Genomic DNA, 16,178 nt, shown 5'->3' on the forward strand with positions numbered 1-16,178 from the left:
ATGAAGTTTATTGCTTAACCATTAAACTTTGTAGATAGGACATCGACATAATCGTTTAAATGCTATTGTGATTATGCATGGGTATGAGGTGAGGATTCCATCATAGGAAACAATGTTTTCCATGTGTTTTAAGGAAGTAAGTTCATAAACTTGTTTATGAATCGAAAAGGAAGTCGCTAGGCGTTATTGGGATTGTTATTCATTGCATATCTTGTGAACATCCAATGTGTGTGATTTGGTATAACCGCTCACGACTTGTTTGTGTTCTTGGTAAAACTATTCACAAAGGCCTGACTTATGTATTGGTATGACTTTTATTAGTGAAACCGATCTTAAGTAATCACCTGAGATGGTATGATCGATTTTGTGTTTTGTTGAACCGAATCTGGGTAAAGGGGAACCGATCGTATGAAGAGGTGCAACACATCATAAAGGGGAATCGATCCTTGTATGAGGTGCAGCAAGTTGGTAGCAGAAAGGGGAACCAATCCTATGGACATGTGCAACACATTTTTAAGCAAAGAGGAACCGATCCTATGGACATGTGCAACACATATGAGTTAGATACCGTATATATGTGGGGAACCGATCCTAGTACCTAGTCAATCGAATTTTGGAAAGCTAGTGTGACTATGCACAATACTCACATGGAGGTAGAACCGAAACTTGTTTTGGTAGAACAGTTAAACCCATGATTTGTGATTGAGTGTTTCTTAATCAATCACATAGTTCTTGAAAGTCAGATGAACCAATTCTAAACTTGTTTGGAAGTGTGGCAAATCGGTTTCAACGTTGTAAGTATGAAAGAGGACTTACAAAGTAAGGATGTCGGCATACTTTGAACACGTACAATAATGTTTAACTTTTATTGTTCACAGTTATTCCTTAATAGCTACAGGAAGAAAATCCCAGGATCGAAATATAAATAAGTTAAGAATCTTTTAATTAAGGTTGTTAATTTTATTTTAGGAAAAAGAGAATTAGTAATGTGCATTTACTAGTTGAGATTTTCCAAAGAGATTTTCGGTCATTATTTTGGAAAGAGCATTTCCAGGAATTATGAAAACCGAATTTGGAATATATTGAACATCTTTGAGAATATTTTCGGTTTTGGAAATTCCTTGGTGTCCAAACTTCCTTGTCTATAAATACTTGAAGTTTGCATTTCTAGCAAACTAATCCTTCGTGACAGCAAACTTCCTCAGTTATGTTGTTGCTAGTGTAGCCGCCTATTCGGAGAGAAGAGTAACCTAACTAAGCGAAATATCTTACGATCGCTCAGTTTAAAGTCTTCTTTGGGATTGAGAAGCTCTACGAGTACCGTTGGTGGGAAACTAGATAATTACGGTTTATCTTGTGTTTTCGGTTGATTTGATTGACTAATGGTGGTTGAACTTTGATTGCACCTAGTTTGTTTATGCTTAAGAATATTCTCTTCTGATATAAGATTCACTCAAACTAGATCAAAGTTTCGACAGGGATCTTTAGACTGTTGTTAGTGCTAAAGACGATCTTGTGATAATCCATTGTTAACAGACTCCGTTCTATGCGTGATTGATCAAAAGAGATTCAAGTTGTTGTGTGCAGGTGTTTATTGAAGATCTAAGAAGATTTGAAGACAAAGAAGATATTGAAGATTTCTGATTTGGGGTTCATAATCTTTGGCGTGCACAATACTTGTTTTGGTATAAGAGGATCCAACTATAATCGGTTTATCCTTGTGGTAGATTGGATTGATTAGTTGTGTAGATCGGCATCAATACAATTATTTGTGATTAAAAGTATTGATTGCAAAATCTTAACAATTACCTTTGGTGATTGAACATAAGATAGATCTAAGAACCTGAAGGAGTTTATGTTAAGATAAACAAAAGAGCCTTTGTCCGACTCACAGAACTTGGTTGAATAAAGTTGATACCAAACAAATTTGTTGTTCCTTTACTGTTTGGAATATGAACCAAAGGAATTGTTCCAAGTACGTGATTTATTCATAAGTTGGAGGCGCGGGAATACAGACGTAACTAGGTGAACTATTGGTTTAGTTACTTGGTCTCAACTATACGAAGTTAGGTTTAATTTTGTGTAGCGTCTTAATCCTGAGAGTATTCAATTCTGGACAAGGTCCCAGAGTTTTTCTGCATTTGCGGTTTCCTCGTTAACAAAATCTTGTTGTGTCATTTACTTTATATTTCCGCATTATAGTTGTTTTATTATAATTAACGTAAATTACACAAACGCTAATTCCTATTTACTTGATAAGTAATCCTATTGTGTTTGGTTAAGTCCGAACCTTTTTATCAAGTAAACATACTTCGTTGTTGTATTGTCTCGATCTCGTATCCATAGACGATTGCACGAAGTGTGAACCGATTAGTTTCATTGTCTCGATTCAGTTCATAGACAATCACTTTCGGAGAAAGGACTTATAGGTAGGAAAAGTTTTAGCTTGAGGTATATTTGGGTACCCTCACCTTTTCATATATCCACGACCAAAACCTTTTCATATATCCACGACCAAAACCACGCCGAAAATCTTTCATTATCATAAAAAGTTATTACATTGATACACTTCATATAATCAACTAGTTATGTAACCTACCAGTGATAAACAACTTAGAAACAAAAAGACATATTACGAAGAGTTTACCTTTTTCTCTGTTTTTCTCATCCATAAACCTTTATCACCTTGGTTTCCTCGACTTTAGACAAGAACATGAAGAACATAATGATTTCTAGTTTCTCATATATGAAACCTAGATATCCTAGATTTCTATCATACCTGCTCCCACTACAAGTATATTCACTTAAATAGACTTTGCCCTGCCTCCCATCATTGTATCGCACAATGGTTTTGACCCTCTCACCTCTTGTCAAAAGGTTAATATCGCTTCACAATATAATCCCTTCTTATATAGAAGTTAGATCCTTGCTCCCCAAATCTTCGAAAACTCCTAATAACAGTCTCATGCTTTAATTTGGAATCCCTGAACTTGGAAAACACTTCTCCAAATTCCTAGTCCAAGTAAACTTTGTAGACATTTTATTCCCAAAATTTCCCTATATCCACGCTTTCAGACAACATAGATCATTGTTTCCGCATCTAAAAACTGTCACTAAAAATATAATTTCAGCCATATTATTTGGTTTATGGTATAAAACCATAACACACTATTAAATTTGGTTTCAGAAGAGGAACTCATTAAATATCCCCTAACAAGACCCTCTACCCTCTGGGAAGAAGATAGAGGATGAAAAGCCTGATAAACAATGAAATCAAACAAGAAAACTTGAAAAGAACAGAAACAACAATAGCGAGAAAAGAATATAATGAAGAATACCAAAAAAATGAAGAACAACAATCTTGACTTTTGGTCAAAATCGCCCGCCGAAAGTCAAGAAACCTTTTCTCTCTTGCTTGTTGCTTGTGTTTATTGATATGTTACCAACCAACCAAGTTGTTCCCCATTTAGTGCCAGCAATAATAACCTCAATTTATGTCTTGTGTTGCTTTTAATCCGAAGACAATGGAAGAAGCACCAAGTCACTCACACTGAGCATTTCTTAAAATTATTACAATAAAGCATTAGTTGATCCTCATCTAATGGCTCTCATTGCACTCAACATGCATGCTTTACTCTTTGTGCTAGAACTTTGAAAATTTAGAACTTTTAAATCCTCACAAGTAATATTCATGCACCCTTTCCGTCTAACTACACGCCAATGAATCTTCAAATGCAGCTTGACTTTGGGACTAAAAAATTAATTTTATGCCTTCGATAAACGTTGCATCTCTATACTTACATGGTTCAACTTTGCAGTTATTGTAAGTTGATTTTTATTTTGATCTTGTGCATTTAAAAAGACTCTTAATTTATGTAATTTGATCGTCTTAATTAATTCAATATTTAGTGAGCTTCCGAGTACACTCTCTTACGGCCAAGCTAGACAACGCCATCCTTCTTTTATTTGTTTTTTGAGAGCAAGAGTCTTCTTGTTGTAGTAGGGTAAAAACTGATTCTGAAGAAAAGAGTAAAAGTGGGTAGGTTGATGAGAAAGTCTAGACCCTAAACAAATGTACTTCACAGGAGTACTTTAGATTCGAGAGATCAATCTGTATAATTCTGGCCTAAACCAAAAAATGGTCGTTCCAGTCTTGCTTCGGTCATAAAATGAAGGAGAAGGGTTGATCTTAGGGAGGAAAGCAAACAAGGTGTTGAGATTAGAGAGACATGCTCTATAAGATGTGACTGTGTATGACATATCTCAGAAGATGGAATTTGCTTGTGAAATGTAAGTTGTGTGTTCTCTGTGTTTTTCTGGATACTTGTGTTGATTTTTGATTGAATACATTAAAAATCTATTTATATCAAGTCATAGTCTAACACCCTGATCTCATAGGAAGTGGAAGTTGTGGAGGAGTAAGAAGGTGGAGATCGTATGAAAGTGATGAAACCGTGTCCCTATCATGGAGGCAAGACTGGACAGTTTCACGTCAATTACTCTTCTACTCTTGTCAACTGTCCTCCTTTCCCGACACTTTCTAGTAATTGGTGTATTGCACACTGCATGTTGTAAACCGCCAGACCAATACCCTGATGAACATCCCCCAATTGTGACATGTTTGATGTCTCGAGTATTTTTGGTAGAGAGTGGATATTAGTCGTGATTTGCATGACTAAGGCGTTCCTATAAGGCTAAAGCCTACTTGCACAACTAGGCCTACCAGCATGGTAAGGTCCATATGACACGGAGAAGGTCGTATCACGACTGCTGAGAGGGCCTACCATCATGACATGAGAGAAGTGGTCATGAAGAGTGGAAGAATAAATACGTGACTATTCCTTCAACTAACATCTATCGTGGGTCTTATGTGTAAAACCTACATGTAGGGAAATATTTCGACCAATTACGCGCAAGTTAGGCAGCAGGTGGTCATAAGTATCAAGTCAAGTCGTAGGAGTGGAACTTGCTGTGACTAGTACTCAAGAAATAACACACGGTGCTTTAGGTTAAATAATTAGATTATATAATCGATGCCCTAAAAATATCGTTTGTAAGCGATGCATGTGAAGCATCGCTTACAAAGACTCTTAATTTATGTAATTTGATCGTCTTAATTAATTCAATATTTAGTGAGCTTCCGAGTACACTCACTTACGGCCAAGCTAGACAACGCCATCCTTCTTTTATTTGTTTTTTGAGAGCAAGAGTCTTCTTGTTGTAGTAGGGTAAAAACTGATTCTGAAGAAAAGAGTAAAAGTGGGTAGGTTGATGAGAAAGTCTAGACCCTAAACAAATGTACTTCGCAGGAGTACTTTAGATTCGAGAGATCAATCTGTACAATTCTGGCCTAAACCAAAAAATGGTCGTTCCAGTCTTGCTTCGGTCATAAAATGAAGGAGAAGGGTTGATCTTAGGGAGGAAAGCAAACAAGGTGTTGAGATTAGAGAGACATGCTCTATAAGATGTGACTGTGTATGACATATCTCAGAAGATGGAATTTGCTTGTGAAATGTAAGTTGTGTGTTCTCTGTGTTTTTCTGGATACTTGTGTTGATTTTTGATTGAATACATTAAAAATCTATTTATATCAAGTCATAGTCTAACACCCTGATCTCATAGGAAGTGGAAGTTGTGGAGGAGTAAGAAGGTGGAGATCGTATGAAAGTGATGAAACCGTGTCCCTATCATGGAGGCAAGACTGGACAGTTTCACGTCAATTACTCTTCTACTCTTGTCAACTGTCCTCCTTTCCCGACACTTTCTAGTAATTGGTGTATTGCACACTGCATGTTGTAAACCGCCAGACCAATACCCTGATGAACATCCCCCAATTGTGACATGTTTGATGTCTCGAGTATTTTTGGTAGAGAGTGGATATTAGTCGTGATTTGCATGACTAAGGCGTTCCTATAAGGCTAAAGCCTACTTGCACAACTAGGCCTACCAGCATGGTAAGGTCCATATGACACGGAGAAGGTCGTATCACGACTGCTGAGAGGGCCTACCATCATGACATGAGAGAAGTGGTCATGAAGAGTGGAAGAATAAATACGTGACTATTCCTTCAACTAACATCTATCGTGGGTCTTATGTGTAAAACCTACATGTAGGGAAATATTTCGACCAATTACGCGCAAGTTAGGCAGCAGGTGGTCATAAGTATCAAGTCAAGTCGTAGGAGTGGAACTTGCTGTGACTAGTACTCAAGAAATAACACACGGTGCTTTAGGTTAAATAATTAGATTATATAATCGATGCCCTAAAAATATCGTTTGTAAGCGATGCATGTGAAGCATCGTTTTCAAACAAGCAACTCAAAACATTCGATGCATATAAAGCATCGATGTATACAACCTGCCTGAATTATTCGCGGATTTCATAGTTAAAAAACTGGTGTGACCACCCTTCTTTGGCTGGCCATTGGTGGCTCCACACGGAGGCTACGAACGACGTGATTGGTCGGTTAAGAAGAAAAATGGAAGGTGGCAATCACGACACCTCATTATTCGCCTAAATTTTAATCTAGCGGCCAAATTATCCAGCCAAGTTGGACGACTGAGATGCATTGCGGCAGTTATTGGTCGTCGTTGACCTAATTAAGACTCTTGTAGGCAGATCGACTAGCCAACTTTGGTCGACGATTTAGAGCAAAGCATGTAGGCTAGGAGTGCTATGATTGTTTGAGATAGTATAAGGGCGACATGTAATAACCATAGAGCTTGCTCGGTCATGCCAGGAAGGAGCTAAGCTTGTTAAATCGACCGGCCAAGTTTTGTGGTCGTGATCGTTCTGCGACTGATTTGGACGACCAAGATTTAAATATAAATATAAATAGACAACTCGACTAGCCTACTTTGGTCAACTATTTAGAGCGAAGCTTGTAGGCTAGGAGCAATGTGATTGGTCGAAGCAATAGGTGGGTGACTGGTAGTCACGACGACACCTTGTTTACCGAGCCTGTAAGGGATTAGGCTAGTTAATTCAGTCGTCCAAGTTGGATGGTCGTGATCATTCTGCAACTGACTTGGGCGGCTAAGATTTATTTCTTAAGAAATTAAGCAGTTCGACCATCCTCCTTTGGATAACAATTTAAAGCGGATCTTGTAGGCTAGAAACGATGTGATTGGACGATAAGAAAGAGGGGCGCAAGGAGGCCAACATGGAGCAAGGCCGTTCGGGCGTTAAAGGCTCGAGGTGGGTCAATTTTCCGGCCAAGTGGCATGGTCAAGCCCATTCCATGACTGACCTGGTCGTTCATGGCTCCTTTTTTATTTGGTATTCCAACTCCTGTTAGGGTTTTATCCCACCGGCCGCATGTTTTATTAAATCCTAGCTTGCCTAGGTTTAGTTTCGACCAATAGGAATTAAGATGTCCTACACGCTCCATTTTTAGGGCAAAAAAAAAATCAAATTTTGCAAGTTGACGCAAAATTAGGTCAAATAATTAAATTTTGTGTACCGGTAAAATTGATTAAATTAGATGAATTTTTCACGTTAACAAAATTATTAATTTTTTGGATACCCTTACATATAGCACACCTACTCTTGTTGGCATGACTTGCAGTGCCTTTCATGCATATTTAATTTAGACATGAATCCATGTTACTCAGCTAAGAATGAACATGAACGTCAAGTCAGTTTTAAGAGTTCATCTAAGAACATGGAATTAAATAAATACTCAACTGGCTCTATACTAGTGAGCAGTTCATCTAGGAGCTTGAGTTTTACATATGTTCTGATAATTTTACAGAACATATGTATTAGAACACCTTGGGTTCTTGCAACATGCACCAGTACTGTTATGATAATTTTACATATGTGGGTACTATATTACATAGTGAATATTGTTATACATATACATACATTTTGAGTCCAGTCAGGCGAAACTCATAAACATAGCTACATGTATGCAAGAAGAGAGGCATAATCTCTCCCCAGGTTTCTGATATATCTCTTAAATTCCTTAAGAAATGAAGATACATCAAAGCATAGAATTTAAATACCGAAGCATTAGTAATAATTTTACGATTTTCTCCCTAAGATAAAAACCACCATCAACATTAAGTTCCTTGCTTAGCACGTAACAATGACATTGTCGCAGAATAAGCACTAAATGGTGACAGACAAAAATAAAATGCATAAGACAAAATGGGTAGATGTTACCAGGAAGCGAACAATCAGCTTGGTCCATGACCAATGAAGCGCCGGCTTAGAGATGAATAATGATAATCCTTCTAGTCTAGCATATTGACGCCGTTTGGTCACAAGTAAGGAAGGAGGCACAATCATCTATGGCACCAGGCACGGTCGGGTATCTCCAGGTTTGTGCGTGCGAATAAAAGGGAAAGTCCTTCTCCTCCCCGAACTTGGACTGTCAGGTATAAAAAGGAGCTTTGCTCCTTCTTGTCTTCTGCCGATCAAAATGACCACTTTCACCAAAGCTGGCCATCGCGGACACGGTAGGTAAGTCCGTCTTACTGTTCTTGGGATATTTCATCATGGAATCATATAATATTGATAAGGATGCCCGTCATATGGTTTTTGATCAGAGGATCCCTTTTCATCGTCCTCCAAAACCCTCTGTAGATTACTTGAAGCATGTATTGGATTTTTTTTTTGCTCAACAATATAAATTTTATTAATTTCAAAAAGAGGTTACAAAAATACAAAATTTCTTCAAAAAGAAAGAAACAATAAAGAAACTAAAACAAAACTACTCCATTGTTGGAGATATACAGAAGGCTTATTTAGCAAAACCTATAGTAAGGTGGATTTTCAACTTCCATATTGTGTAAAAATGGTGGTATTCTTGTGAAAATAATAGTTTCTCCTCTTGCCATATTTGCTCCTTTTTTAGCCATAGAATCTGCAGAGAAATTCACTTCTCTGTAGCTGTGAACAAAACTCAAGAACTACAACATTTCCTTAATTTTACTCCATCTTGTGATTGCAAACCATGGTATATGACCTGATGAAAAAGCTGTAATTACTGCTTTTGAATCTATTCTGAAAATGACCTCCAATTTACCATTTTTGATAGCCCATTCCCCAGCACACAGTAAGGCCATAACTTCTGCCTAGTAGTTTGTTGCCACTCCTAGTCCTCCTGCCATAACAACTATACATTCACCCTCTGAGTTTCTTCCAATAAAGCCATACCCTGAATTACATGGGTTTCCTTTTGAAGCACCATCACAACAAAGTAAAATCTGACTATTCACTGGAAGAAGAAAATAAATTTCTTGGATTCTTGTTGAAACCGTTCTTCTATAGCTCATGTTAAAAAGTTTCAGAATCTGCAAGTCATATGCTGAATTCCACATTTTGCCTTTCATTCTTACTTCACTCTCAGCAGTAAGATTAAGAATTCTAGTCTTGAGTATTTTTACATTGAAGCTTTCATTTTCATATACACATTTATTTCTCAAAAACCAGAGTTCTCTCAATGTAATGAAAGCAGAATTCATCCATATTTCTTTAACTGCAGGGCTCTTTTGCTTGGAAAATTTAAATATCTCCTCAAATGATCTTGTATTTTTAAAACAGTTAATATCACCTAGCCATTTCCACAAAATCTCACTGTGATTACAGTTCCACAGTATATGTTCTAAATTTTTTTCAGAATTTCTACAAAATGGACATCTAGATGCAAGACTAATTTTCATCAGTGGAGCATATATTTCTTTTCAGTTTCCACACATTACTAGAGATTGATGGATGAATTGATTGATTCCATACCTATTTTATCCACTGAAGTTTTGGATTTTTTTCTCCTGATAGTCTCCACTGTTGAAGCAACTGTTAATTCTCCAGTTATGGTAGTACTCCAAATTCTTCTATCTTCTTGTTTATCAGCAACTGGAAGTTCACTTACATCAAACATCTCCAGCATTTCTGTTGGAACTACCCATTCACCTCTAGTAGAATGTCAGAGACTTTCATATCTGGAAATTGGATCAAAAAAGGATTTTCATGGAACAACTCTAATGGAGTTTTATCTTTTATCCATTTTTCTTTCCAAATTGATATTTTATCTCCATTCCCCACTATCCATCTAGAATTATTGAGCACATCATTTGCTACCCATTGCATACCTGGCCATACATAGGATTTTTTTTAATACTGAATCCAATCACTATTTTTGTCTTGATACTCTGCTTGAAAATATCTTGACATTTCATCTTCTCCATTTAGAATTTTCCAATATAACTTCATTAACAGGGGTTTATTAAGTATTTCCAATCTTCTCAGACCTAGTCCACCTTCATCCATGGGAGAACAAACTGAACCCCATTTTAATGTAATCACTTTTCTTGTGGAAGGATCACCAGTCCAGACAAAGTTTCTGATGATACTTTCACATTCCTTGATTATTGTTTTAGGCCATTTATACACTGCCATTGTATATATGGAAAGACTACATAATAAAAATTTTACTAAAATTAATCTTTCTTGGAATGAAAGTAATCTTCCTTTCCATCCAGCCAAATTTTCTTGCATCATCTCTACTATGCTCCATAAATGAATGGATTTTATTCTTCTTGGTTCCAGCATGACTCCCAAATACTTGTCAGGGAATTTTGAGAGTGGCATATTACAAACTTTTGGAATTTCAAGTTTTCTTGCTTCACTTGTACCACCAATAAAGCATTTGCTTTTTTCTAAGCTAATCACTTGACCAGAAGCAGCTTGATAGTCTTGTAAAACCTTCAATAGTTTTCTCACATTTCTCTTATCAGCATTGCCGAATATAAAGATATCATCTGCAAAAAATATATGAGAAGGATGGACACTCTTTCTTGTAATCATTGGTTGAATTTGATTATCCTACACTATTCTTGTTAATGTTCTGCTTAAGAGATCTCCAGTTATAATAAAAAGGAGTGGAGACAGTGGATCACCTTATCTCAACCCTCTACTAACTTGGAAATAACCCACAAGACCTCGATTTAATAAAACAGATATCTTAGATGATTTTAGAAGAGCATGTAACCAGTTAGTAACATTTCTTGAGAAAATAAACTTTTGCATTACTTGAAACAAAAATTCTCAACTCAGAGAATCATAGGCTCGAGTGATGTCTAGTTTCAAACCCATGTTACCAGCTCTTCTCTTGTATTCCATGTCATTTACTAATTCAGAGGCCAATGCAATCTTCTCTTGAATATTTCTCCCCTTAATGAAAGCACCCTGTTGAGGAGATACCACTTTCTTGATAATTTCAGTTAGCCTTTTTGTAATTATTTTTGTGATTACTTTAAAACTGAAATTCATCAATCCAATTGGCCTAAATTGGTTTGCTCTTTTAACATTTTTAACTTTTGGGAGGAGTAATAAGAAATTTGCATTTAGACCATTAGGAATGAATCTTCTACTCCACCAAAACTGGATTGCATTTATAAAATCTTTCCCAATTATCTCCCATACTTCTCTATAGGACCATCCAGCAAAGCCATCTGGACCAGGAGCACTATCTGGATTTAATTCAAAAACTGCTTCTCTTATTTCATCTGCTTTTGGAATAGCTTCAAGGAGAGAATTTTCATCTTCGTTCACCACAATAGGAATATCATTAAAAATGTTTGTAGCAAAAGTTACTTCCTGATATGTAAATTTGTCTTCAAAATGCTTGACTAAAATGTTAGCTATCTCTTCTTGGTTAGAAGTAATACCACCTTCCAGTTTTTCTAATTTCACTATGCATTTTGAGCTTGCCTTATCTTGAGATTAACATGAAAAAATCTTGTATTTGCAGCTCCTTCTTTTAACCATTTCACTCTTGATTTTTGCTGAATGATTTCTTTTTGTTGATCTAATAATAACTCCTGTTTTCCTTTTGTTGCAATAACATTATTGAGAAGATGTAAGTCCAAAGGATTTCTGTCAGACAAAAGAGTTGCTTTCAAAACATCTTCCTCTACTTGTTTCAGTTTTTTTGTAACATCTCCAAAAGAATTCAAGTTCCATATTTGAATATGTTTTTTGAGTCTTTTTAGTTTACTCATGAATATAAAACCAGGATTTCCAAAAATTTCTGAACTCCAAGAATCAATGATTGCTTGTTTAAAAGAAGGATGGTTTTTCGATACCTTTAATGCTCTGAAAAGAACATTCTCTGGCTTTGGAATGTCAGCATTAGCACCATACAAAACACCAAGATCAGAAATGCCCCTTGCACCAACTTTGTGACCCAAACTTGGATATAATTCCAACCATTTGTCATTAAATACAACCCTGTCAAGATTGCAAACAATTCTTTTTCTTCCAACTATGTTATTACACCAAGAGAACTCTAATCCAGTTTTTGGTGATTGAATTAGAACACATCTATTTAAGCAGTTATTAAACTCCAACATTGAGATTCTTAAAGGTTTTAGACCACCTACCTTTTCATCCTGGCAAGTTACAACATTAAAGTCCCCAATTACAAGCCATGGTTTATTTAAAGAATTTATTTCTTCCATATTATTACACAGTTCTCTTCTATCTACAGTTAAAGATGCAACATGAACTCCAGTTATTAAAGTATCACCAACTGCAATTGTTATTTCTTGTCGTGTGCATGAAATTATTGTTGGAGGTTTTATTGAAGCACTACAAAGAATCCATATATTACCTTTATTCTCATCAGTGGAATTATGTATTACTTCATAGTACATTCCAGATAACTTCAATTTTTTGATGAAATCTGTAGAATATCTTATTTTTGGCTCTGCAAGAATTAAAATTGTAGGACTAAAAGAATGAACTAAACTTTTAAGTTTGTCTTTGGCCTTTACTCTTCTCAGGCCTATGACATTCCAAAATATGATCCTCATTTAGAAGGTTGAGATTGAGAAGAATTACCTCTTCTCAGGTTCCCATTTTTACTGAAAGTTGATACTAAACTTGCAGCTTGTTTTCTGGTTGTCACATTAGTACCTGCCTTCTGCTTTACTTGATTATTTTCTACATTTGAGCCAGTTTTCACCAGAGGAGGTATCACTGTAATAATTTTATTGATAGAATGTGCAGTTGAAGTCACTTACAAAATCTTTGATGCAGATAAAACAGGAAATGCATTTGGAGAGTTTAAAATTTCCTCAGCAATATTCTGGAGAATTTGGAATTTGCCAGAATTAACCTCTTCTTCATTTGCATTTTGAAAACTACCAGCTAAAGTTTCACCACCACCACCTTGTGAAATTGGAGGAATTATGGCATCAATAATCTCATCTTCACTATCCAGTGAATGAGTATGTTGAGAATTCTGAGATGTTTCTTCTTCACCAAAGCAAATATCAAAACCAACTTTGTTTTTATTCTTCACCTTCCTCCAGGTTTTCTTAGTTTAAACCACATGCTCTGTCTCTACCTGATCTGAATTTTTTTCTTTGATCTACATTCTGTTACAGAGTGACCTACTACCTGGCAGTGAATACAAAACTTAGGTACCTTTGGAATATGTACTCTTTGTTCAAAACTACCATACTTTGATTCAACCCTTATCTTGTTAGGAATAAATTTTGACACATCCATTTCAACCAGAACACTTGCATAATAACCTATTTCTCTCTTAAGAGTTGTTTCATCCACTTTAATCGAACGACCTAAAGAATTTCCCATGTTTAGAATGATCTTTTCTTTCCAGTATTCCATACCGAGTCTTGGAAATTGAACCCACACAAAAGCAGAAGTTGATTTTTGTTCCTCTGGCTTAAATTTAGGTTCCCAGACTCTTAATTTCAAACTCTGGTCTTCAACCTTCCAATCACCACTCCAAATATGTTGTTTATCCTCTTCATTATCAAGTTTAATAACAAAAAAACCTTTACCCAAGGGTATTAACTGAATTGAACCTCTTGTTTTCCATTGCTTCCTTAAAATAGAATATGTTGTTTGAATTTTCAATTTAATGAAATCCAATCTTCCGATTAAACTGTATTTCCATTCATTCAAACTCTCCTCAATATCATCATCAGAAATAAAACATTTAGGGTTATCCTCAGTGGTATGTCTCATTTTTTTTCCCCGGAAATAAAACTAGATTTAGAACTAAAATTTTTCGATTCAGAAAAAAAATGTTTTTGATCGATTAATTGATGTTTCCGACATACTATCAATCATTTACTATCATATTCTTAGCACCAATCATTTGAAATTTAAAGAAATTCACCCGAATTTTATGATTTGATTCACGCAGAAAATGAAAAGAAAGAGAAAATTTTGACCTGAGTCGATCGCCGATTCACCGAGTCGTAGACGCTCTCTCTCTTACGGGTTGCTTTTGTTAAACACCTAATAACTATCTGATTAAGAAGCATGTATTGGATACGAGTGCTCACACGGAAGAGAAAAACATTCCATTCTTGCTCTCCAGTAGAAGACCAATGGTAACCCCTGAATATAAAGAAATTTAGCGCAATGAGCTTCTTGATCTTCACCAATTCGTGCAGGTAGTCGTAACAGTATCACGTGGAAAGCCTTCTTCCGAGAGTTTGGAGAACCACCCAGGTTGAAACCACTCCCTTCCAGTAAACGTGAAGCTTCTGATGAACCAACTTAGGTAGAGATCCATGTATCTTTTCGTCTTGAATTCATTAACATATATTTCAGCATCTGCATGACTTTCTTGGTGTTTCAGAAAGAAAATCGTGTGAAACCTAGGAAAGATGGAGGTAGACTTGAGATCAGTCCCCAGGAGAGAGAGACTAGGTCAAAGAGGCTTGCAGGCGGCACCCAAAAAACTACAGTGATCTTTAATTCTTTGAACGTACAGATATGTACACGTTTTTCATTTGACCGTCTGAATTATCTGGATAACTTTGAACTAATATCATTCGACTCCTTCCGTCATTCTAGTTCTCTGAGAGGATGAACGCCTTTTCCAGACTCGCGTTAGCTGCAGGTAACCTGAGTAACATCATATCCAAGAAACCTTCGGAAGAAAGGAAAACAATCGGCAACACTCACTTTCGAGAAACGAGAATGGTAGCCGAATAGACTCAGGATCCAGTAAAGATGAAGGTATCACTCTGGAGCATAATGATAACAAGTTCAACTCCCCGAGCAAGTCGGCAGATAGGCAAGTAAATTCTTTCACACGTTCTCTCATCTTTGGCTTACTTGGACCATTAATTATTTCAATATGAAGATAAACACTTAAACCTTCGCCATTTGGGATGATGTTGTAGGCTGAGGACGAACCAAGAGATAATGCAGAGATGGTGGTAGTTGAGGAGATGCCACCGCGCCTTCCAGAGAAAGTGAAGGTGTCACTACCGTGGCAGTCGATGTGGATATTTCGAGTGGCAATTCTCTTGATACTGAAAAGTAAATAGTTGGTCATTCAAGAGTTATCTTCGACACTCCGTTTGATGCTCCTCTTGCAGGCCATGTACTAGTTGGAGGATTCAGCATGTCAACTAAGTATGCCGAGTTGTACACTCGAATATGAAAGAAGCATGGACACATCGCCACAACTAAGAAATCCAAAAGTTATGTTTTTCTGGCAAAGCGTGTGGAGGAGGCTCTATCTTCAACGATGAGACGTGCAGTGTGACCAGGCATGCTTCTTCTGAAGAGGTAATCGCAAATTGGGAGTATAGTCAGGACATGTGTGTGGATTTCGGGTTCAATGCCTCCTGGTTCTGTCAAGGGATTTCTGATGCCAAAAGTTGCGAATTGAAATATAGGTGCAACCCCTTCCATGGACTTAATTAATCATAAAAAAACAGAGGTTGAGAGGTTGTCTCATGAGTTTGAAGGTGAATCAGGTTGCTCTCCAAGATATGAAGTATACTTTTTCTAAGAGGAATGAGTTGATGCTAGATGATTTCCCTTGAATGTCTTTATTCTCTTCCTAGAACTTTTCTCCTAGGTGTTTTGAAAGACAAGAGATGTTCTTTTATGGTTTGATTTTCTGGTTTCGAACAAGTACGTAATTGTTTTGCGAGAATTTTGAACTTATAAAAATTTTGTTTTCGGATGGTTTGTAAACATTTGATAAAATACTGAAAGGGACCAGCCTTCCATTCACATCGCCTATTCACAGTTGGATTGATAGACGGATCAAGTCCCTAGGTCTTGATGGGATGAAGAATAGCCGGTTGTAAAGAGAGTTGTTTAACAAGACTTACTTGTGTGTGGAACCTTCAAATTTACGATATTGCATCCTCTTCAGGAAGTTGCTTCAC

At 36.6% G+C, this 16,178-nt stretch overlaps 1 protein-coding gene across 1 annotated transcript; it reads right to left on the bottom strand.

Moving 5' to 3' along the window:
* Positions 1–10,119: 10,119 nt before the first annotated feature.
* LOC113312175 lies at positions 10,120–14,004 on the bottom strand. The gene is made up of 6 exons (XM_026560927.1): positions 13,438–14,004; positions 13,117–13,312; positions 12,850–12,987; positions 11,736–12,715; positions 11,106–11,604; positions 10,120–10,766 (listed from the first exon to the last, which is right to left on the bottom strand). The coding sequence occupies exons 1-6, from the start codon at positions 14,002–14,004 to the stop codon at positions 10,120–10,122; spliced, it is 3,027 nt and encodes a 1,008-aa protein (XP_026416712.1).
* Positions 14,005–16,178: the final 2,174 nt, after the last annotated feature.

This window comes from Papaver somniferum, chromosome 9 (assembly GCF_003573695.1).
Source record: "Papaver somniferum cultivar HN1 chromosome 9, ASM357369v1, whole genome shotgun sequence".
Taxonomy (NCBI): Eukaryota; Viridiplantae; Streptophyta; class Magnoliopsida; order Ranunculales; family Papaveraceae; genus Papaver; species Papaver somniferum.